General features: G+C 45.1%; 1 protein-coding gene across 1 annotated transcript; it reads right to left on the minus strand.

Moving 5' to 3' along the window:
* Positions 1-320: 320 nt before the first annotated feature.
* Positions 321-20582, minus strand: LOC146252039 (fibulin-2-like). Its single transcript, XM_084681062.1, has 17 exons — positions 20486-20582; positions 16639-18087; positions 11248-11362; positions 10604-10733; positions 9445-9646; positions 8738-8953; positions 7685-7792; positions 7019-7120; positions 6131-6262; positions 4166-4303; positions 3099-3242; positions 2841-2969; positions 2140-2265; positions 1841-1957; positions 1616-1744; positions 1338-1461; positions 321-1222 (listed from the first exon to the last, which is right to left on the minus strand). Exons 2-17 carry the CDS (start codon positions 17975-17977, stop codon positions 865-867), a joined length of 3609 nt encoding a protein of 1202 aa, XP_084537188.1. The 5' UTR covers positions 17978-18087; positions 20486-20582; the 3' UTR covers positions 321-864.
* Positions 20583-24991: the final 4409 nt, after the last annotated feature.

The following is a 24991-nucleotide window of genomic DNA, read 5'->3' on the forward strand; positions in this document are numbered from 1 at the left end:
TATTAGCTTTTATTACACATACGACACAACATACTATCCATTTTTTTATTTGCTGTCATAAAATGTGTTGTAATTGCAGTGAAGATCTCATTTTGTCCTTGTGTGGTATAAAACAGTCTGTAAATAGCGATGTATGTTTAATGTGTGGCATGTTCTGGCACATCAGCTGCCATAGCAGGCTTACATCTGACTGATAGTAGATTAGAATAAGAGCGGCGGTATCTCCCTGCCTTTCCGTCACATCCAGCCTCTTTCACTGTTCTATGGACACTTACATAGATATTTGTATGTTGCTTTGAATACACGTCTAGACACAGATATGCTAAGTATGGTTTTATCTTTTATTAAAAATAATTTGCAGCTTATGAAACCAGCAGAAAAAATATGATACATCCATTTGTAATGTGTCTAAATAAAGAGATAAAAAATACATGTCATATAATGTGGTATTAAATTAGCATAGTGGTACAAAATTCTTCAAGAGACAACAGGGACCAGCAGCTGAAGGGAGATTGAACAGTGGTACGTAGCTGGCAGCTTGTGTACCAGACCAGCCACACACAGAATGCTAGGCTGAAGAAGATGTCATCTTGCATAGTTCCTCTAGATGACTGCATGTTCCAGTTAAACAGAACTGATTGGTAATAATAGGTCTATTCTAGTGGGTGGAGACAGCAGTTCCACGACATTATAAAGTGGACAAAAATTACCCAAACATGAATCATGTCAGAATCTCAGATAAAAGAGAGTTGCAGCTGGAATAGCATAAAACGACATAGATAACAATAGGTTCCATCTTGGTTTCATCAGTCAAAGTGTTGTCCTAGGGCTCTTAGTCAGGTCCATGTGGCCCAGTCCTGAGCGTTAAAGGGAGTTAGCAGTGATGAAGACGTAGATGCGAGCCAGGAAGGTGGTGAAGGTGCCTTGTCTCCACAGCTTCATCTCCACATCGATCAGGAAGTCCTGTGGCTCACGCACCTGCTGGTGCAGGTACACCGCTCCAGTGTAAGCGTTCAGCTTCCGCGTGCTAAAGTAGTTCTCCTCGTTGCCCTGGGTGATGCTGATGATGACGTTGTCTCCGGAGTAGGCGGGGGAGGGGCCTATACGGAAGATCTGGGCGGGGATGAGGATGTTGGACTGGAAGCTCAGGTGGTAGTAGGTGATCCTCAGAGGGGAGTTCTGACAGTCCAGGTAGTTGGGGCAGTTTCTCCTCTCACAGCGCCTGGGGGAGACACAAGCAGCAGATCAATACAGGCAACCAGCAGCACGCTAACACAAACCAGAGCCGTGACTGCATCACGCAGCCTGGGTCCGGGTGGCGGGGCGAGCTGGCGTACGTGTCGGAGACCCGGTGGTAGTTCTGAGGACAGTCGAAGGACAGGCACCGGAAGCCTCCCTGGATGTTGTAGCAGGTCTCTGCCAGGGAGCAGTTATGGTTGCCCATCGTGCACTCATCTACATCTGGAAGCAGAACCACACAGGTAAACAGGGCTACTCAGACACTCTGGACTGTGGAACAGATCAGGATATCTAACCAGCCATGTTCCAGTACACAGAAACTGATCAGATGTAAGGATGTCCGATCTGGTCCCCTCTGTGTGCCCTGAGTCCTCACCTCTGCAGGAGTGTCCGTTAGTGGACATGGTGTAGCCGTACTCAGGACAGGCACACTGGTAGCTGCCTGGCACGTTAACACACTTGTACGTGCACAGGTGGCCCATGCTCTGGGAACACTCATCGATGTCTGGGGGGGGGGAGATGAGTCAGGGTACATCTATCCACGAGGTGGTGTGTGGTGTGTGTGTGTGTGTGTGTGGTGTGTGTGGTGTGTGTGTCTGACCTTCACAAGAGTGTCCATCCTCCCTCAGGTGATAGCCCTGTCGGCAGTAGCACTGGTAGGAGCCATAGAGGTTGGCACACTCCTGGCTACATGGGTTGGTGAGGCATTCATTTACATCTGCAGGATACAGGAGAATTAGGACTTCTAGCATTTGATCTCTGGCCAACTGCATCACTCCAATTTCATCTAACTCATCTCAGCAAAGGTAGAGGCGTGATAGGGAAAGTAACAGAAAATGCCTATGCACACATAGTAATACATACACACATTGTACAAACACATATTGTATACATACACACCTTCACAGTTCTTTCCATCAGTGGATAAGCGGAAGCCAGCTGTGCAGGAGCACTGATAGGATCCTGGTGTGTTCTCACAGGTGTGGGCACAGAGGCGGCCAGGGTAGCGCCAACACTCATTCACATCTGACAGGAGAGGAGGAGGAGGTGTTACACACACTGTAAAAGTGAATGTGTCTGTGTGCGTGTGTGTGTGTGTTTGCGTGTGTGGTTGTGTGTGTGGCAGTGTATGAATATGGGTGTGCGTGTGGTTGTGTGTGAATATGTATGTGTGGGAATATGGGTGTGTCTGTGTGTAGTTGTGTGTAGTTATGTATGTGTGCGCGAGTGTGATTGTATGTGGTTGTGTATGTATGTGTCTGTGTGGCTGTGTGTGCATATGGGTGTTAAGTGTGGGAAGCAGCTGCCTGCTGATAGTCTAAACACCCCAGTGGAGTCCATTATTATTAGAGTCACAACAGAGTGAATCAGCACACTGTCCTCTGCAGCGTCTGCAGCCCGGTGGAACAGCAGGAGATAAGACTGCAGCACACGGCTGGGAAAGCAGCGCGGTCGTTTGCACACTCCAGAATACCAACTAGGAGAGAGAGGGAGAGGGAGAGAGAAAAAAGAGAAAGTACCCCCCCCCCCCACCCCCCCAAAAAAAGAAGAAGAAAAAAACGTTGTCATGCATATGGGAGCTTTGTTTCTCCAGCACATACCCACGCACATCTTCCTGAACATGTCGTACTGGTAGCCAGCCTGGCAGTCACAGCGGTAGGAGCCGGGCAGGTTGTGGCACAGCTGCCCCTCTCCACACTGGTGCAGGGAGCTCTGACACTCATCCACATCTGACCGGAGAGGCAGACAGACAGGGGAGTGGGTTGGCAGGACTATCCATGTCGGCTTCACGACAGTGGAGGCACTGAGGAAGGGTCAGTGTGTGAAGATGTTCATTACTGGAGAGGCGCTCCTCTCACCAATGCATCTGGATCCGTCTGGGCTGGCGTGGTAACCACGGCTACACATGATGATCTTGCGCTGACAGCTGTAGGATCCCACTGTGTTGAGACAGTTGAACCCTGGGCTGCAGGGCCGGCCGAGGGTCACACACTCATCGATGTCTGGAAGGAGGAAGAGGCCATGGGAGAACACAGGGAGAAGAGATGGAGAGAGAGAGGGATAAAACCAGAGAGAGAGGGATAAAACCAGAGAGAGAGAGAGGGGGAACACAGGGAGAAGAGATGGAGAGGGAGGGATGAAACCAGAGAGAGAGAGAGGGGGAACACAGGGAGAAGAGATGGAGAGGGAGGGATGAAACCAGAGAGAGAGAGGGGGAACACAGGGAGGAGAAAGGGAGGGAGGAAACCGCAGGGAGAAGTGGAGATGTAAAGAAGAACGAGGAGAAGGGGGGAATAGGGCGCAGGCCTTTAGTCACGCTCTTAAAATCAAAGGACCACAGACATCACACACTCCCTTCCCCCTGAATAATTCAGTTATGTGATGTGTGTGTTGGTGTGAGTGTGAGTGTGTGTGTGAGAGAGATATTCTCAATTTTCTCGTTTTCAAACCATGCCATTCACACTTTTTAACAGTGGTTTGGGTCTGCCTCGACATGCCCCAGTTCCTGCCCCTGGGGGCTAATTCCACAGCATCAGTACGCACTGTACTGGAGCAGAACCGAGGGAGGGCAAGGGAGGAAGGGGGGGACTCAGGCTTTCATCCGCCCCACTGCAGCCCACACTGCTCAGGCCTAGGCCCAGAGCTGGAGCCCTCTGATCCCCCACCTGGGTGGTATTTAACCCCTCTGCCCCCGGAACCCCGCTGGGTCCTCTGAGCTGAGCTGGGCTCTGGCTCACCTGTGGCACTGGTTTAGATTCAACACAGGTGGCATCACTCCTCATAAAACATGGAACGGAGGTTAGTTTGTTTCATGTGTGTTTCATTGCAGTTTCACTGTAGGATATACAGTGATTCAACGAATCATCATACCAGTAATGCTGTTTGTCCCATAGTGTAACTGGTGTGTGTGTTGTGGGAGACTCACCCATGCAGCTCCCGTTCGTGCCCTGGGAGAAGCCTGTGGGGCAGCGCGGTCTGGGGTTGCACCGGAACGAGCCCTCCGTGTTTACACACTCAAAGCTGAGGCCACAGGTCTGGGTCCTTTCAGCACACTCGTCAATATCTGGAGAGAGAGAGAGCGAGCGAGAGTGAGAGAGAGAGCGAGAGTGAGAGAGAGCGAGAGAGTGAGAGAGAGAGAGAGAGAGAGAGAGAGAGAGAGAGAGAGAGAGAGAGAGAGAGAGAGAGAGAGAGAGAGAGACGTATTCATGGAATTGCAGTATTGTAAGAGAGGGCTTTAGATGAACAGTGTATATGCAGTTTCTCTTATAGCCACTGGGTGGCACTGTGGCTTAAGGTAAAAATTAAGTCTTAGTTCTTTGATTTACCTGGGAAATGATTGTACTGCTAGTATAATGGAATCCATTCCAGGTCTTGAAAACATCAACTCTAAATGTTGGCCACTGCAGAGGATATGCAAGGAATGTTCCCACTACTAATTATGATCATTAACGTTGTTCGGCCTAAAGCTTTCTAGGTGATGAATGTCTCCAAATAGTCAGGTTGACATATGTGCATTAGTCTTCCCCTCTATGTTTGTGTGTGTGTGTGTATGTGTGTGTACGTGTGTGCCTTTGACGGAACAGAGCACAGCATTTCCACAGAGCACACCTTCACATGTCCACTGGGGGGTTCCCCTCCTGTCAATCACCCTGACACATCGAGAGCTGCATGAGCCCTCATCACTGCAGGGACTCACATCTGTCACAATCCACACTTAGAGAGACTGCCTCTGCTCACGACTGTGTGTCTGTGTGTGTGATGAAAGTGTGTATACACCTGTGTGGTGTAACGTTGTCTTATTTTCACACAGACTGCCTCTATACCAGTGTGTGTCTGAGTTTCCAACCCCTCGTTAAGGGATGGTCCCAACCAGCAGGCACGGATTGAGCTCTCTGGTCCTGACGAAGGCCTGGCACAGCTGGCGGACTGAGAGGCCCGACAGACTGAGCCAGACGAGGACAGAGGGAGTGGCCAGGGAGGGGATGACCGTGCCAGATCATCAGGGCCTTCACTCCTACTTAGAGCAATGGCAAGGTTGTTTGCTCATGACAAATCAAAGAAGAAGCTGGCTCAAAGTGCCCAGTGAAGGGCAGCAAGTTCACTCCCGATACAGAGGATATAATTATTCTCAAGGAAATTGGGTTGGAAATCCACTCTGAGAGCAACAGACATAATTTTTTCCTGGGGTTGTGTGACATGAGGTGTGGAGGGGGGATTCAGTCCCTTTGCTGGGAGTTGGATTCATTTGCGATGGAAAGCTAGGGAGTTCTGGTCCCTGAGTAAATAAATGATGAAGGACTTGTGACACAACATTACTACATCTTGAATCTCTACTACTCCTGAGCTAAATGTGTGAAATGGTATCTGTTGTGGCTATTGTCGATGCATGCTAATTTGGTGCGTGTTAATGTGTGTATCTACAGTGGTTTAAGTGGACACCTGCAGTTGTTCTACCTCCATCCCAATAGAGAGGGATAGCTCTCATCTCTCCCAGCACACAGAGGCAGTGTGAGTCTTGCACACCCTACCACAGACCAGGCCATGGAGATAAGAAGAAGTCCTGTGAGCCGAGCTCCACTTACATTGACACAAGACTGGTGCTCTTCCTGAGTCCCATGACAGCAAACCAATACTACAGCATAAGGCAACTGTCCACTCCTAACAAGCACTGTTTGTGTGCTTATTGGGAAGTGACGCAGCACAGTAAGAGCCCACATTGGCAACGTCGTCTCCCATGGGCGGAAACTATCATTGTAGGTTTGAACAATACGCTTGCCTCAGACTGTTACGGTTGAAAACGTAAACGTTGTGTTGCTAGTGGCTGCAGGTGGGAGTGTGATGTGGCAGTATAAGTGCTCAGCCTGCTGGGTGGGCAGCTATGGAGACGTACCTTCACACATGTCGTTGTTGATTTGGAAACCCAGCGGACAGGTGATCTGCCTCTGACACGCAAAACTCCCAGCCGTGTTCATACACCTCTCATTCAGCTGGCAGGCATGCAGGGACAAACACTCATTTATGTCTGTATGGTGAGAGAGAGAGTGAGAGAGAGAGAGAGAGAGAGAGAGAGAGAGAGAGAGAAGGTGAGGAAGAAAGAGCAACCAGGAAAGAATGGATGAAGCAAAAAGAGAGAGATGAATTGGTTGGCCCGGTGAGTGCAATTGTGAACCCACAAGAGTGGTTGGCATCCCAGTGTAATTCTCAATATCGTCCCCAGGCAGATTAAACAGCAGACTGTACCCTCTACAGGGAGAGGGGATTGGGGGCACCACCACTGCGTCCAAGTCCCACACAAACAGAGATTTGTCAACACTCTGCAGCACTCATAATGTCACAGTTCAGCACCACCACCATCAGGGAAGGAACACAAGTCCTAGTTGTGAAGAGAAACCAGAACAATTTGAGAGTGCGGTGTGGAGGACTGTAGGTCAAGCTGTCAATGAGACAGCTTTATGATCCAACATACTGGAGAGGGTCTCAACCAGGGTACTGCGACGTGGTGGAGACGGTGTGAGATCTAACAGATAACACCAAATCCTACAGGCTCTGCATCTCTGTCTCTTGTTCTGTGCTGTGGTGGGCGAGGGGGATTAGAGCTGTTGTTCACAGCAGACCTTGGGGCACTGGAGGACAATAGGCCAGGCTGGGAAAGAATGGAGTAGGAGACAGTCCACACCAGACTGGGGCTGTTTGAAATGGGTGAGGGATGAAAGGATAGTGTTGATGAGTGGTACTGTGGGTGTGTCTAGTGTGTTCTCATGCCTTCTGTCTTTCATACCTTGACATGACTGACCATCAGCCGACAGAGAAAATCCGGGGAAACAGGAGCATTGAGGCCTTCCGGCCACTGGAGTGCACTGTTGCATACAGGGGCCATTTCCTTTATGGAGGGGCACAATGCAATACATAACATCAGAACACAACAGTAGTCAGGGTGACATATGTCACAAGGGAGACGTCACTAGCACTGTGTATGAGAGATAAACACTTCCTGATTTACTATATCCTTTTGGCTTATTTCCTGTTTCCTTTTGAACTCTGACCTGGTCATTTTGTATTTCCTGCAAGGCCCTCATGAGTACAGGTCCCCCACCCTGGTGTTAGGAAGCAGAACACGTCCACCCCAAAGTCACCCCCACACCACAATGTCAACTACATTATATCTAGCAGGGTGCACTACCTCTGAACACGGAGTTACTCTCTAATCTCTGGTTTAATCCGTATGCTTGTGTGTGACTGATTTAAAACACAATTGCAAGTATAGAGGAAAGGCAAGTTAAGAGAGACAGGCCACCAGGGCTAAGATTAGCTGTTTGGTGTTTCTCATTAGAATCTAATTGGGCGCTTCCTCCAGCTGGTGATTAAAAGGGTGACGATGGAGAGGGAGGGAGACGGGAAGGTCTGCCAGGGCAGATCTCTGGCTCTACAGCCAGCTCTGCCTTACCTTCACAGGGGTCCAGCTGGACAGGTGGCTGGGTGATGGAGGGTGGGGATGTGGACCCCACTGCTGGTTTGTCATCTTCTCTCAGTCTGTTCTCTTCATCTACCATGTCTGTAGGTACAGTGCACATGTATACATGTATCAAAGTTAAAGGAACATTTGACAAAAAAGACTAATTACACAGTAATCAACAATGGCCCCTTCCTCTTGTTATCTAGTCTTAGTGGTGGTTCAGGAAAAATCTTGTGAAATGCCTTCTCCTCATTTTATATGAAACTAGATATACAGTCAGATGAAAGCTTCCTCTTGGGGGTAAAAGTGGAACAGGAAAAACTATTGCCTGCAGACAAACCCATGTTTTATTAGTGAGACTCAGCCCTCACTGTAATTTACTGAAAAGAGACCTCACATTAGACACCTGTTGAGACAGGCTTCTGTGGGTGAAAGCCTCAGTTGATAAAGGCCTGGTTTTCTTCAGAGAGACAAACTAGCACAACTTAAAAGTCGGACATGTCCTGAAGTACTTCCTTACATCTCTCAGTTACAAATGATGAACCGATAAGTGTGAAGAGGGCTTGTTATGAAAATGTCTGAGTCACACCACGTGTACGACTGCAATTCTAACTGGAGTATCTGTTCTGACACTCCACTAGAGTCAATGCAGCTCCAGGAAGGAATAACCATTATCAGCTTCAACCAGCTTAACCAGACAGGAAGAAGCTGTGCTGTCCAACAGAACAATCATATGCTATAAACGTTAGGATAAATATAGACATGTTTCTACCTGCCACAAAAACACTCCATCCAGGGATTTATGGAGAAGTCCATTCAGATAAGTTGAACAGTTTTAGTTCGATGGGTACAGGCTAGCATATCTTAAAACTGTTCCCTTGTCCATCTCGTCTTTCTATATTCCTCTGTAATGTTCAATTCGGAAATGTCATAGGTTGAATGCAAACTCAGCCCAAGGACTAAACAGTTTCTGGAGTAAACAGTACAGTGTCACCAGTGTCACCAGTGTACATTATGATCACCGTCTCCAGTCTAACGGTCTACCTGGCACACATCTGCTGCCGTCCGTCTGCAGCACGTAGCCAGGGTAGCAGGTACACCTGTAGGAGCCTGCTGTGTTCACACAGCCCTGGTGGCACAGGGTGCCCTGGTACACCTGGCACTCATCCACATCCTCCACCTCCGGAGGGCCCTCCGCTGTGTTCTCCTGCCCCTCCTCCCCAAGGGAGAAGGCCTCCTTGGGGAACGGACTGTCTGACACTTGACAGGGGGTGAGAGAGAAAGAGAGAACAGGGGTGGTCTGTGACAGGCCTACAATAGCAAAACACCTCTCTGTTAATCATGTTGACTTCCTCGTACGTAATTGGATCATGTTGATTAAGTTGATGGCACAGCTTCACTGTCAATCAGCAGACACAATGAGTACAGTACTAGAAAGGTAAGGAAAGATTTAAAACAGTGTAATATAAAATGTTGTCTGCGGGCATGCAGCCCTGCTTTTCTCTGCTCCTGGGCTGCCACTGTGGTTTCCTCTTGTTTAGCTGCCCAGACCTCCAGACTACTGAGACTGTGTTACTCCATAACACAGATGGTTGTAAAATAAAGAGGCTCTTTGAGAGTCTTCCTGCTCTGATAAATGGTGTGTGTAACATCACTCTCTGGAAGTGCCATGGTGTGTAAAGTATTCTGGTGGGCAGCATATTGGCAGTGCGTTATGTGTGTGTGTGTGTGTGTGTGCAGTGCTCCTCTACCTCTCACTGGCCGGGCAGTGGGGTCCAGGGTGGGCATCTCTCTGACCAGGGGCAAGCCGTCCTGCTCCTGCCGAGCCCCATCCTCGCCCTCACAGCAGGTGAGGAAGACGTGGCTGCAGGGGTAGCCCAGGTACTGGTGGGCCTCACACCGGTGGCCCTCGCTGCGGAAACGCAGCCCCAGAGAACAGCAGCTGCAGCACTCCTGTAGAGAGCATGGGTCAACGACAGCACAGCATGTCAGACAGAGGGCTGAGCAAAAAATGTTAGGGTGGCGTTCTGGTTGTATTCCTAATGCTGTGTCATGGTGGTCATAATCAAGAAATCCAAACCTTGAGCATCTCTTACTGTACATACAGTAACTTTTCTCTCTCCCTGTCTCTCTCTTTCCTTCCACTACCTGTCTAAAGTTCTCTTCAGGATGCTGTTGAAACAGGGCAACAGCAAGACATCAAACTGAAATAGTGACCCCAGAGATGGTGGGTGGTAGTGCTTCAGTATTATATGACCGAAGTTATGTGCAGCTGATTAGTGTGGTGGTGAAAGACAATATTTAATGTCTAACTCCAGCCTTGAGTCACTAATGACCCCATACTGCTCTGGGGCCTCTGAGTGGGCCTGTACTTCCTGAAACACACAGGTCACACAGGAGATGAATGAAATCCACAGTACATCAACTTGATTTCACCCTACACTGACAGCCGTGAGCTATGCAGCTGAAGCTTCAGTTATGCTCAAATATCACTACTATGTTTCCAAAATACCGGGGAGTCCAAACTCTGAATGTAGCTAGTCTGATAAAAACAACGGGAGACATTTCTGTGGTCTCCTTTTAGGGATCTTTGACTGTCTGTTTAGAGTAGAGGAATCTTTGGGCCTGTTTGACCATGAAAAGTTTCCTAAATTGAATTATGTTAATTAAATCACAAGACCCTTCAGTAGTGTGTTCACTGCCCATGACTGCCCATGACTGGAGAAGCCTGTATCTAAGAGTGGCTGGGAGGGTGGTTCTGGTAACTGCATTTAAATAAGCAAATTAATACACGTGTGACAACCTCTTGGTTTGACCTAAGGTATTTCTCTAGGTTTGCCAATCACTTCTCATCACGTCCTGTCTGGCCTTGGCTGGGCAGTCTGTACTGTACTGTGAGCAGCTACTGGCCTTGTAAGAGTCTGCTCCACACTGGTCGCTGGCACCTTCATCACACACGACTCCTTCCCTGGCTGCATTCAACCCCGCAAAACACCGGCTTTCCTTCAGAGAGCCCAGACAGCACTGTCTCTGGGCAGTCCTGGCAGAGAGAAACACAGAAGAATGTCCTGTTAACCTATTTCTACAGTAGGTGTGACTTGGTAAAGCTAGCTGTTTATTAGTACAGCAGAATCTGTGGTAAGCATTCAGTTGGCTAAGCCTGTAAAATAAACTGTTTTCTAATTGGTCCTGTTACTGATTACTAACCATGATAACCATTATACTGTATCTTGAAACAATATTGACAACATGGACTTATGTTTGTAAAACATTAAGGCCCAGTTTCCTAGATAGGGATTAAGCCGAGTCCTAGACTAAAAATGTTTTCAATGAGATCTCCATTGAATTTTCACTTACTTTAGGAACAGGATACTGGGCTTGAATCTAACAAGACAAGCTTGATTCAAACCACAAATAAATGCCAACTAAAATCTCCCTGGAATCACCAGATACTTGTTTATAAGCGCCCCAAAACCAATCGTTGCCTCACCAAAATAAAGGAAATTAGGCCTCTATCTAGTGAGACCTCCAGTCAGTCTCCCCTAGGGTCTTACCGACAGATGGAGTGTCTGTCTGCTGTGGGAAGCTCTGTGATGTTGCAGTGGCCGTTGGCGGAGGCCCACTTCTCTCCAGTCTCACAGCACATCTCCACCAGCTCCTTGGCAGACACTGCTAGAAGACACACACACACACCATACATAAAATGTAGTGCAGCAGTATTTTTAAAGTAAAGAGCCCCGGTCTTTTTCCCCAATTTGACTCACATTTGCCTCTTAGAAATCCAATATTTTCTCTAAATCTTTGGTGAATACACATCCAACAGTATGAGGAACAGAGGATTTAATTATTTTCAGATGACCGTGCCTTTTGTCTCACTGGCACAAAGTTCCATGAAACCCAAGATACCATACAAAACCCATCCAATGTAATGCTTCCAATAGTTTTTAGCTTGAAGTCCAATAATAAGTGTCAGTGCAAGCAAAGAAGTGACACAGTATCACTTTATTCCAAAGCCATCCAGGGAAAACATAGAAGGAAAACCATGTGATCTAGAACATGTGATTTCAAGTCAAGTATGTTGGGGTTGGTAAGTTCATCGCGTGACTATAACAATTGGCATTCCAACATTGATTTGTGTTGCACTGCATACTGTACTTGGAACATAACACCTGAAAATGCACTGAAAACATGGGCACACAAAGGTGATGTGGGATGTGCACAGGTTGTGAGGACAGAGTACGGTGTGCATACATATAATTTGTTTAGAGTCCTCTCACTACTGTCATATTTGATCATTCTACAGGTATGTTCTCGTACAGAACCCCAAGGTGGGTTACAAGTTCAGCGCTGTTTATGTGTGTGGCCTTTTCATCTGCTGGGTGTAAGTTTCATTTGAATTTTGCCTGATTTGGAACGAGATTTGAGCTGAGTACAGCATACCTGCTTAAGATCAAGCAAGCCAATCAAAAACATATTTGCATAACATGTAAACCAGCTAAGTAAGCAAACATGTGCCTACAAAAATATTGAACATTTTTAAAGATAGCTTCTGTATGAAGTCAAGATGGCACCCGTGTCACAAGCTGTATACTGATTGTCTGCTCTGTCCAGTGTATGCAGGGGCATCCTGTACCTTTCCATGCCAACAGCAAGCCAATCATGAAGTGCAGAGAAAAAAACTGCAGTACTGATTGCATAATTTATAGCTTCAGAAATTAGAACATTTGAAACCTTAGAAGAGGCTACAACTCTTTGATGAATAAATATGTGTTCCAGACCCACAATCTCAAACGCTGGTATTATAACAGAGAACATCATTATTCATCCCATTCATTTGTATCCTGTTCCTTTTCACCAGGTTGTATAAGCTCACTCATCATGAGAGGAGCCCCATGTGTCCTTCCAGATGGCAGGACGGATACACACATCTAGGATCCCCTCTCACAACGCTCCCACAAAGGAGCCACAAAGATCCAAACACAAACAGACTCTCCTTTGAACTACATTCATTTTCACTATAATACCTCCAGTACTGTGCATTGGGCGAACAATCAGTGAGTCTGCACAGTCCACATCTCTTAGACAGACCTTCTAATTTCACCAGAAGGATAAACATGTTTCTTTCAGGTGCGCAGCGTAATGACACCCCTGGGTGCTTATTTCTCATGTTTGGAGTGAGAGGGATGAAGATGGGCTTGGGCAGTTGAGGTCCAACTCTCTTTGCTTGGCCTGTCATTACGTTTGTCTGTCAGAATGCCAGCATCAGACACACCAGCACAGAGCCCATCCAGGACCTGTGACATCACCCTGTGTCTCCAGATGTCACAAGAAGAACAGTTCCTAACATGTCCAGGTGGGACCGTAAATCGCCTGTCCCGCCGCACATAGTTCACCTTCCTAATGAAAGCTTGTGAATCATTCCCTCGGTGGAAAGGGTGATTTACAGTATGATGGAGAGGAGGAAATACAGAAACAACACATGTACATGTAACAAATCTTGGCTCGCTAACCTGACAAGTGCCAATATTGGGATTGTTTTGATTATATTGCCTGCAGTAAGCGTGCGTCGCTCTCTCGCTGTCTCTTACACCCTTGACATTTGCCTGCAAAAACATAGTATCATGTCTTGGTTGCCATGCTAGGACCGTCCAGCCGCAGCTGGCCATGACATAATAGGGAGGGATCTTCTCCTATCACAATGACATCACTTCCCTCCCAGCTGAATCATGTTTGAAGAGACACACTGTATTGACAGCTTTGATCCTAATCTCCATGACACGGAGCTGGAGCGCATGGAACTGTGTGAGGCAGCTCAATGAACTGTGGACTGAGGTTGTTGTGCTTGGTGGTTCAGAGCCATGAAGACCATCTCTCCATTTCATGGTTTCCCTCACCAGCCTTCAGTCTCAGTAGATATAGCTGTGGTGGGATGACTAGTTTGATGTTCAAACAAACTGTACACACACACACATACACAGTCCCCCCACATGTTTCAACAAATGTTCAACGTTGCCTGAGGGTCTGCTAGACTTGTTTCATGCTACAAATGTTCTTCAATTAGGAGTCAATTAGTTAAAGGCATTCTATTATAAAGCCTACCCTCCACATTTTTTTTTTAACTTTAAAGGGAGAATCCATTATTTGTTTGTTTCGGGATAATTCCTCCTAAACTCAGTTACGTTACCAAACATTGGAATATCTCAAACTCTATCAAAATAGAGTTAGAAGGAACACTAATGCTCAGCCCCGGGTGTGTCTGAAATGATGTGGTTTAACCATCATTTCAGTGACAGCGAGTCAGATGAATATGAGGCAGAGCTGTCCTGCTGTTATTTATCACCAATCCACTACTACTTATAGGTTGTGTTTACGACCTGGTTTTCTACATATGGCAGTGCTGGTTTTAACCAGGAATGGCTTGGTGGAAGGGTTGGTGGCTTTTAATAAGGACATGTTGCAATAAGGAGATGTGCCTGTAAAGTAAAGTCCCTGAAAATGACCTGGAAATCCCCCTAGATGAACCCAAAGGAGCCACCTCCAAGCTCATCCTTACAAACAACAAATATGAAGCCTAATGTGGCAAGCTCTGGAATTCACCCTCCTTCTCATGCTCAAGAAAATTATACTTCTGCACAGCCCACTCCCATGTGCTACATGTTGGGACAGTGGTAGAGATAAAAAAAAGAAGTGATTTTCCTAACCCTCCAACACACATACTGAGAAACTACAGGAACAGAAAAGCTTGTGCTTTTTTGAAAGCGTGTCTTGATTTTTCTTTGTCTGTTTAATAGTCTAAGGCAATGCACTGCATACTGTCTTCAGTTTTGCCTGGTGGTAGGCTGGCTCTTTGATGAGCAGAGTGTGGAGCTGTTCCCCAGCTCCAGTGATTACTGGGGGGACTGGGAACACTAAAGGCTCCTGGGGAAAAGAGTAATCACAGCGGCTCACAAGGGACTAGAAAGTAACGTCTGGCAATCACGCCACAACAGTGGTCTCATTCATCACATGAGTATTATGGTGCTCCCAGGTACTCCCCCCTGGAACATAACACCACAGCTAGTCAGGCCAGTCTGGGAGAGCCTCACCCCTAACTCCACCTCCACACACTGATGCACGGGGCGGCTGGTGGAGGATGGGGAGCAGACGGAGGAAAGTTATTGACTGAAAAGAGGAAAAAGAAAAAAAAGTTGTTGGGCAGCGTTCCAAGAAAGAGCAGCCCCATTTATTTGCAGTGAAAAATGGTTGTGTGTTTTTTTAGGGCATGCTTTCTGCTTTCCTCTCCAAATGATTTAGGCATCTTCCTCTAATGGTGTTGATAACAGCCATTACTCATGGAACTTATCGTCTTGGACAGTTCCTGCGCTGACCTTCCTGGAAGTCTTCCCTTGGACCCTCAGGTCCTTAACCATGAACTCTAACAGTGTCACATAGCCCAAGAGACTTGGAAGAAACCAGATAAGTCACTTCCACACACACACTTCCACACACACTTCCACAAACAGAGAGTGTGTAGGGCGGTGTGGGTCAACTCTCTGTCAACCGAGCATGAGTGGTAATCTACTACTGCTAAATACTTGGACTTCATCCTAATAGTCTGACATGCAAAACATGAGGGCCTCTGTCAAGACAAATCTGTCTGTTTCAGGGAATTCATAACCAGCAAAGGATATTGATTCATGGGCTTTCACAAGACATTTCTGCTAAACTTGACCTCAGACTTGCCTCTGTAGGTACATTGTGCGAACGAGGAAATAACAATGTGGCTCATGACATCCAGAACTGATTCAAGACCTAAAAAGGTTTACCCATGTTACATGGATTGTAGGTGACATTCAATTCTCATGTTAACTCCCAGTGAAACATCCCATTCAGCAATACATACTATACATTCCTATGGAGGCCAGGTGCTGAAAGGAGAGAAAGATCCTAACAGGTCTCAACAACCAGTGTGTAGTAAAGCAGGTTGACTAGCCATGGGCTGGGAACATCACACATTACTGTTTGTTGCACCACAGCCTCTAAGATGTGGTCAAAGTCCCCCGATTTGTGACTATAATTAAGTGTCTTAGAAGTGATTGTCAGGATGCAAGCATGAGGTTAATACCTTTCACTAACTCAGTTTAAAGTCTGAAAAGTCTCATTATATTTCTATTGAGCATAGCAGATTTGATCTTTGTAATCTGATTTGGGTCATTTTTCAAGGGGGGACCTAGATTTCATAAGAAGATTATCAAACACATGAACTCAATGAAGGAAAATTAAACTGTGTCATAGAGGAATCATACAGTCTCGTGTCATGATGGTGAACCTGATAACCCTTCACTCAGAGAAGAGATGTTCTACTTTTCTACATACTGCAAAACTCATCTAATCAATCTATCATCGGTTTTTCATCTAAGGGTCTGCTGGGCATGTATCTGTGCCCTGAGGGGGCTGTTATCGTCCCTGAGCACACTGTTGATCAGCCGTCCCATCATTACAGCGAGGCGATGAGGGAGGAGGCACACAGATGAACATACAGAGGAGATATGAAAATAAAACATGTATTTATTGTTCATAAACCATTCATAGCATTTTATTAAGGTAGCCTTCTTCCATAAACCAAATTAAAGTGGTTGTTTTTTCTCTTATCTCTAGAGAGCAGAAAAGGGTGGTCAGTCAAGGGATCCTACACTTTCCATGACCTATGGTTTTCCTGGACCAGAGCCAGCTAGCATGTGGACTGATTAAGAATTCCACACAGCACAACACAGGACATGACCAGAGCAGGAGCTGGAGGGAATCACATAATGTGATGTCATAGGATGGAGTAAGATTCTACCACCTTTGGTATAGGCTCCTGAGCAAACTCTGTGGTAAAAATGTACAGAATCAATGTTTTACAGACTACTATGAGCTAATCCCTTTATCACACCGTGTAGTGATAATGTAATGTGCTGCCTCACCCTCGTTGTCTCCCTCCCGTTCTGGGGGCTGGTAGTTCGAGAGAGTCTGGGCCTGTCTCCCAGGCTTCGGCTCTCCCTCATCCTGCAGCTTCACTGGAGCTCTACTGGTGGGCCTGAACTGCACCGTGGGTATGGAGGCTGGCTGCTCCTGCTTCTCCTGGGGCTGGCTGGATTCCACAGAGACCTTCTCATGCCTCCTGTGGCCCTGGGATGCCTGGCCTCCATCCTGGCTGTGAGGACCCTCTCTGTGTTTGGGATGGGCTGTGTGTCCCGCCCCCGTGTCAGAGCCGACGGCATGCTTTACTTCCTTCAGCGTGTGCTTTGTCACTCGGTCTCTGCTGTCCCTGACACCAAGTTCCGGTTGATGCCTGTAGCTCTCTGGGGTCCCTTCCTGTCCCCTTGTTGGTGTTGCTGTTCTCGAGGGGGTCTGGTTCATGTTCTGGAGGCTCTCAGTCCTGGGATCCATCCTGTCCTGATCATGTGTCCCCAGTCTCTCTCTCAGCTCTTGCCTCAGGTCCTTATCAGAGATGTTTGGAGAGCTGGACTGAAAATAGAGGTCTGGCACGCTGGTCGATTCCAGTGGTTGGACAAGGGGTGGTGGGTTAGTGGATGTAGCTATAAGCGGTGAGTAGTCATAATCCACCTTTCTACCAAGACTGGGTGGGTCCTCCTTGTACAGAGGTAAGGTGTTGCCAGGTAACTTGTGCAGTCTGGAGAGTGGGTCTAGAGGGTTGGCCTGTCTGTTGACATAGGGGCTGCTGCTATCTTTCAGAGGACTGCTGTTCTCAGTGGTGGTGGCTAACTCGGGCTTTGTCACGCTCCTGGGGTCGCAGTCAGGGATAGGTGAACACATCAGTCTCCCGCCGTCATTGGGACAGTGACACACCTGACATGGGTGCATCTGGAACGAGTGGCCTGCTTCATATTTCCTGTTTCCATGGGAACAGCCGATGCGCTCACACTGCTGACAGCCATCCGCGGGTTGCGAGACGCTAATGCAGTTGGGCGGGATATCAGGACATGGGATGAAGCGACAGCTGATCCTGCCGCCACCCTGGGGACAAGAGCATTCCGTGCTTCCAAAATCCACAAAGTAAGATTCTCCTTCTGGAACTTTCCCCTTGCGGAAGCCTGCATGGACACAGTCGTAGTACTGGTAACCTTCACATGCACATCCTGTTTTCACACAGGTGGCACAGCAGGTACCCTGCTGCAGGACCTCCTCGATGCAGTTCTGCAAATCAGGACAATCTACACCTGTACAGTCTCTCTGGCATAAACAGGTGTCCGGGTAAAGGATCAGCAGACATAGAAGCAACACAAGATGTTGAATGTTCATTTTCAAAGCCTATAGAGGTGATTTTAGGAGACAAATGTTTCTGTTCTTCTAATTTTTTTCTAGTTTCTTCTAAAGTCCACAGGTACAGAAATTATATTGCAGAGGTGCACCTATGGAAGGAAAAGAATTGATAGAAATTGTTATTGGTAAATGGAATTGTAGTTCAGCCATCTGTAATTCATTGTGGTCACATTTTGTGCCTTGGTCATTTTTGAATGCTTTAAGATCAGTTATTAACTTCTCTTTAGTGTTAAATTGACCACAGGCCGAATGTCTGTTTTTCCATGCCCACTCTCCTGGCAGAAACACAACAGGAGAAGCATGCTGTGGTTTACCTTACACACGGAAGTATGGCTACAGGTGACATGGAAATATAGAGAACTCAAGAAAAAACATCTAGTGGTTTGAAAAGCAAGGCTGAAAAAAACAGAACCTTTCCTCCAAAACAATAGAATATAATGTACTAAATGCTTTGTAGAGGATTTCTTATCAGCAGTAATAAAAGCAAATACAACCTCATGGTAGCTCGTCTCTAAAGGAGATGTTTCTGGTAGATAAAGTGTGTGACAGATTTAGATAGAGATACATTCATGTCAGTGTCCTCAGCAGTACTGCTGATTCAGGGAAGGCGTACAGAGAGCACTGACAAGAGCTGACTAAATGGCCATTTGTGCCAACAGAAGCTGTACAACTGTTGATTTTAAATGCTTGAGTCTTCAATGCTCCACTTTTTAACAAAATGACATTTTGTTTGAGTAAGAAATATCTGAAATGTATGTTAGTATTAAAAGCCTATCCGATTGAAGTCAGTGATGTGACTTTAAATAAGATGGAGCACACTGAAAACCAGGTGTTTTCTATTTAACTGTTCCTGTTTTTCTCAATGGCTTGTATGCTTGCTCCACAAAGCGACAATTCAAGCACAAAAACCTGGTTAAGGAGTTAAACATTTTTAGCAGAATGAAATACAGTTCACATTCAATTTATGGAACAGACTGCACACACATTTTGTCAAACTATGACCATGACAGAACAGCCAAAAACAATCCCATTTGCACCAAAATGCTAACTGTGCAAACTGTGAGCAGATAGATTCCAGCATATGCTAAAGTAGTTCCAACATAGTAAAGTAGAAGAGGGCCAAGGTCATGTTGACATGTTGTATTTTCCTGAAAGCTCATGTGTACTTTAGTGTATGTAGGCAGAAACCTGCTCTGACATGTCTTTAAACCACCAACAACTCACATCCTTACATCTGCATTTACTAGTACCTCTGCTTTCTGTATTAGTGTGATCTACAACATGTTCAGTCTGAGTGTGTAACATATTAAGGTAAATTAATACATTAGAAATAAACCTCTATGTGAATACAAATGACTATGCTTAAACTTGCTTTTTTAGGCTGTTCTGTTGAAGTGACTTAAGATGCACATGCACATTTGTATGTGAGTGATGAGTATGTTAGGGGCACTAATTGAAATACATAATCATCCTTAGAGCAAAACCTAGTACGCTTAATAAAAACTCATTTGACTAAAGTAAATTAATGTCATGCTAAACTACTCTACTTCCTTTCTACTCAGCTACACAATCTTTTTGCATATTCAAAGCTTTGAGAGTGATTCAGACAACAAAATGAATGAATAAACGTCTTATTCTGCTACCTCTCACATCTGTGGGTACTTCTGCCGCCGTCGTTTTACAAGGCCACCAAAGAAGAAAAAGTGCTCTAAGGCACCAGGGATCAATGATGTCTTTGTGTGCTGTTGGTACAAAATCATACAACCAGATATTGCACTCGAGTGGCACTAGCTCTCTGGTTTGGGGTCTTAATGCTGTTGAATTCAGCATGAAGCAAGCGGACGCTCAGAACAATTTCTGCCTACAGGTTGAAGTCAGAAAAAGAAGCTGAATCTGGGATGAGCAGTTGAAGTGATTGTAAAACATCTAGCTTTATCTGCTGAGCCTGACAAGCCTAATTTGTTTGATTGCAAATTGTTTGTTGCACCATCAGCACAGACAATGTCGAAAATGGCTTTTCAAACGGTTTGTTTGACCGCTTTCTTAGCCCGCTAATGTAGCAAATAGTTTGACCCTTATCACCGCAGTTAGACACAGAAAGCCTTATGTTCCTAGATCAGACATGATAACAACCAGTAGCATGTACAAAACTTCTGACAAATGTGGCCGGATTATTTAGCACCCGGTGTCGGTGATGTGCAGTTACGTGAGTTGTGTTATGGCAGACCATTAGAGTTTACAAAGGTATGTTTACAAAGGTAGATCACACTACTCTACACTTGTTTATGGAAAAAATGCTTTCAATTCGTGCGAATGTGATATTTAAACTAGGCTACAGTGAAATATTGTATAGAATGAAAAGGCATCTTTGGCTGTAATGCCATCCACAGTCATGGGTTAAAATATGTGAATCATAGCTTGTCTCGGACTTTCGACTCAAACCAAACTATAGTCTAGAATAATGGTGTTAAAAAATAATTTCCTTACCTTGTGTTACAATTCCAATGCTGTCAAGTGTACGACTGATAACCCGCTGGGCAAAAACTTGTCCCCAAAGTTTCTGCGCTAAATCTGAAAAGAGAGTGAGAGCGCTCCACTGAGGGCGGGACAAGAAAGTTTCCTTTCGTAAAATGGTTTGCCTTTAGAATGAAGTACATTTTGTTAGCAAGAGTAATAAGGCTTAGTTTGTGCTTGCTGAGTTATTGTAGATGCATTTGCCGATGATTTAATTTTAAATCACTAGCTTAATCTTTGTTTATTTGTTTACACTTAGCTTGGCTTTGAAAGAAGGGCATACTTCCTACATTTCGTCTACATCGGTTCATCGCAAGCTTTTTGAGGCTGTATGGGATTTAGACTACTTTAATTTACTGAATTATCCAGTGTCTACGGTTAATTGGCTACGTTTAGCTGTTCACTGATGCAGGAATACAGCACTTTAGACAACAATCTCACTCTAAAATCTGATTCTAATGCATACCGTGAGGGACTACATCACATGATGACTTGACTTTTCACAGTGTCACAGTGTGGGCTATTTATTATCGGTTTTTAACAATTCAATGCATTTATGTATCCTCCTGAGATATGTCCTTACTCAGTCTGATCTGAAGAAGCTTGATCCTGTGATGTGACCTGACCTCTGAACTAACCTCAGAGAAGACTATTTTATCTGAGGGGTCATGCCGGGCAGCATCAAAACAGATTGAGACAAAAGCCTCCTCACTGAAAAGGATAGATTGATCTGACAGGAACAAGGGGTTGTAAGGCCATTGGTTACATTGTTTCAGAAACAGTCCTTTGCAAATCAATGACATGGATGAGTCAATGTCCCTTGAGTTACTTTTGAGTCTTGAGTAGGCTAGCATCCATGGTGAAACAAACAAAACAATATGGGGATATCACACTTCTGGACTGCTTGAACATGTTTTTAAAACAAACTCAACCTGATTTTCACATTTTTGTGAGAAATATGTGGTCTGCTCCAAGAATCGCATTTATTAGTGACAACATAAAATTGGGTAATGCATTGCCGGGCCGTCAGCACACTACAAACATCTGTGTTGTCTTGGGCAGTTATCCTCTGAGAATATGCTCCACATGCTCTGTTGTCCCTCCAGCTTCATACTGTAACAGGGACTGCACAGGGGACCATTGATTTTTCCAGTCCAGAATTTGACTGAATGCTCAAATGTGATCTCAGCCTGAGCTGTGCTTGGCAGCCAAACCTGTCTCTGGTCATTTTAATGACATACGCTAACTGGCTGTGGGGCTCGCTAATGCCCAGGGGTGCCTGGGGTCACTCTGCTCCACATTGAGCCCCGGCCACAATTACAACCAACACCCATAAGTTGACCCTCAGAAGGCACGAATGTAAAAGCACACCAGGGAAATAAATTAAGTTTTTGCTCTGAGACAGACATTTGATACAGATTATATAATTCAGAAAACAAGACCACCCACCACCTAAGTAATGAATGTAAGGAAGTTTAACTAGTTATAGCATTGACATGCATCCCAGAAAAACTTTACCTTGGACCACCATCCAGACTGGCAATTATTCATTCTCAGGTCAGTCAATACAGTATAGAAAAGTACAAAACAAATGGATAAATACATTTCTCGTATCCTCAATAACCACCAAACACTCATGTGCAGCTTCCTGTGTTTTATAGAGTGCACAACCTTGGACACCTTGGCTCCTGGAAGACGTAATCATGTAGCAGGCTGTGACCAGAGAGGCCTGCTCCACAGTAGTTGACCCACTGGGTTAGAACCAGACAAGCTCACTGCGGTAAAGCCTCTTAGCGCAGGGTAACGTGATCTGACACAAGCTGGTTTGGGAAAGGTAATTGCGTCCTGTTCTATTGTTATTTCTCATTCATGCATGTTTGAATGGTGACTTCTACCAATACTAATTCACCCAGCCCACCACCCGCTGTCCTGCCTCTGGATAATCCACCTAATGGGACCAATTTCTCAGATATATCTGGCCACTCTCCAGCACTCACCACCATTTAAAGAGCTGCATGAAATAATGCTAATAAAATGCCTTTTTCATGTATTGTGAGCAGTTTAAAGTCATTCTCCCCATGATTTCCAGGGCTGTGCTCTAGATTTAGTACTACATTCTTTTCATCCAATTAGACATCATTGACTGTGACATCATTGTCTATCAGGGGCCCTAAGTCCAGCAGGTGTTAATGTTGTCTGTTCATTGCGTGACAATGTCCTGACCTCCCATCTCTGTTTGAACAGGTGGACAGCGTTTCCCCCAGCTGTGTCTTCTATCTACTAAAGTCACATGGCACTGCTTTTAAGTGTTGTCTATTGCCACAATCAGCTCCATTCATGACTAATGCTACAAGGCTTTCAGATTGAGATCCTATACTTTCTTTACTTTCTTGTGACTCTCAGACAGATGCTCAGCCAACACCTAGAATATGCTACAATGTATGAAAACACTCTTATGAAACCATTCATTCCTAGCAGACAAATTATGAGAAGTGTTAGATGTGCATTGGTCCATAAGGGTTGCAATCCCTTGCATCTAAAAGCCCATGTCTCTTGAAGACCAAATGTGTTTCCTATCAGCACTGTAGCATAGGTCAGTGATGAAGTGAGTAGAGGAAGTCTTTAATGCGCCCCAGTGAAGACAGAGCCTGGAAGCTCTGCAGGGGGTACACCTAGGGAAATTAAGGGTGTTTGTAAAGAAAGTGAGGACCCACCTGTGTCTTGTAAAGAGCTTTCAGGCTCTACAGGGAGGTTTAAGGTTTACCTAATGTTTAGAGATCTTTGAACTCTGCCAATTACATACTATTTTGTCTGGACAAAATATCTGGAAAGATTGTTGTTTTTGTTGTTGTTCTGCTTCAATTTATATAAATGAGCATACATTATTATGTATAATGTATTATTATCAATAATATATTATATACTGTAAATAATTAAATATATGTTTTAATAATCAAACAAACAATCAAGTATTTAGCCTATGTGCTGCCATTTTCCTCATGTATGTGAAGCTAATTTAATGGACATTTTAGTCAAGTACCCACATTCCCTACCTAATTTTATCAATGCTAATGTCAAAGTAAACCCCCTGGGTTTTGAATGAATAGAAGTAAGAATACATGAGTGGGAACACATGGAAGCGTTTTTGTAAGCGTTTTTGTGATTATGCCACTATTATCCATGGGTATGAGTGCATGGAGTTGCAAATACAAAGCTTTTCAGCTCTTTCCACTTAATGCCTCCTCCATGGCAATAGCAAGGGAATTCAAAGCATGAAGTTAAGAACTTGCAAATGGATTTAACACCTTAAAAACTCCCTGTGGAACCAGACACATGTTGAATTGTGAGATTAGAAGGAAATAGAGATACAGATTTACATTTTTATTCTGAATATATTATCCAATCTGAGACTATTGAGAAGCAGTCTAGCAGTAACGTAGTGCACATTATTCAGATTATTGTTCTCTTTGTATCTTTGTGTCTTTCTTCTTGGAACACAGGATACTGCCCTGAGGCCAGGACTAATTTCATTTCATTATAAAACCTTTTAGTATGACTGCCTACACCACTCTTTACTGTGCCACACAGTAAAATGACCCTAAAGCTGTGGTTCCCAAATTATTTTATGCTATCATCAAACCATGACCAACCATGTTTTCTGTTGTTGTTAAAACCAGAAAGTAAACTTTTATACAGCCAAGATAAAGAGAGGAGGGCAGGTTGTTAAAAGTTATTGTCCTAACTCATTGTGATATAGGAATATGGAAACACATATCTATAAATATATTAAAAAATATCTGTAGATGTTATTTCATTATCCAGTGCCAAGACACACACAAATCATTACTGTCAGTAAGTTTAAATAAAATTGTCAAGTCCCAGCCAAAGAATTACAAAAGAAAGAAGAAAACTTGAACCTGGCAGCTTTGCTTTGAACAAGTCTCCAAGGCAAAAAAACAATTCAACAGTACAAGCCCACTGCGTTTTCATGAGGCCAGTTTGACTGTTGTCCAGACGTGAGGGTCAGTACCCACGGGACCTGCTCACAGACCCTGAGCAAGACTGTCAGGGATTGTTTTCCTCTTGCTGAGACATTACATCAGCTGCTGTAAACCTCCTACCTGCACTGCCGACACATCAACTGTTTCATCTGAATCCAAACTAATTGTAACGTCCCACCAGGTCTCCCCTTACTGTAACTCTAGTCTAATTGAAACAAGTCCAACTACCCTTGACTAGTACTGTCCTCTTGCAGACATAAATAATGTGGCAAATATTTCTGGCAAAATAATAGTCATTTTGAAACCATGTTCTTCAGGCTACTAGGGTGCTTGATAAAGACATATTAAGTGATGGGAAATTACAGCAATGTATACTTAACTGTACTGAGCTGGAGAGTGGCCATTCTGTACAGTCATGCTGGAGCATAGCGCCACTCAGATCAACAGGCAGTGATGTGATCTCATTGGCAATGTTCTC

This window comes from Hypomesus nipponensis, chromosome 18 (assembly GCF_054491055.1).
Source record: "Hypomesus nipponensis isolate SF chromosome 18, ASM5449105v1, whole genome shotgun sequence".
NCBI classification, from domain to species: Eukaryota; Metazoa; Chordata; class Actinopteri; order Osmeriformes; family Osmeridae; genus Hypomesus; species Hypomesus nipponensis.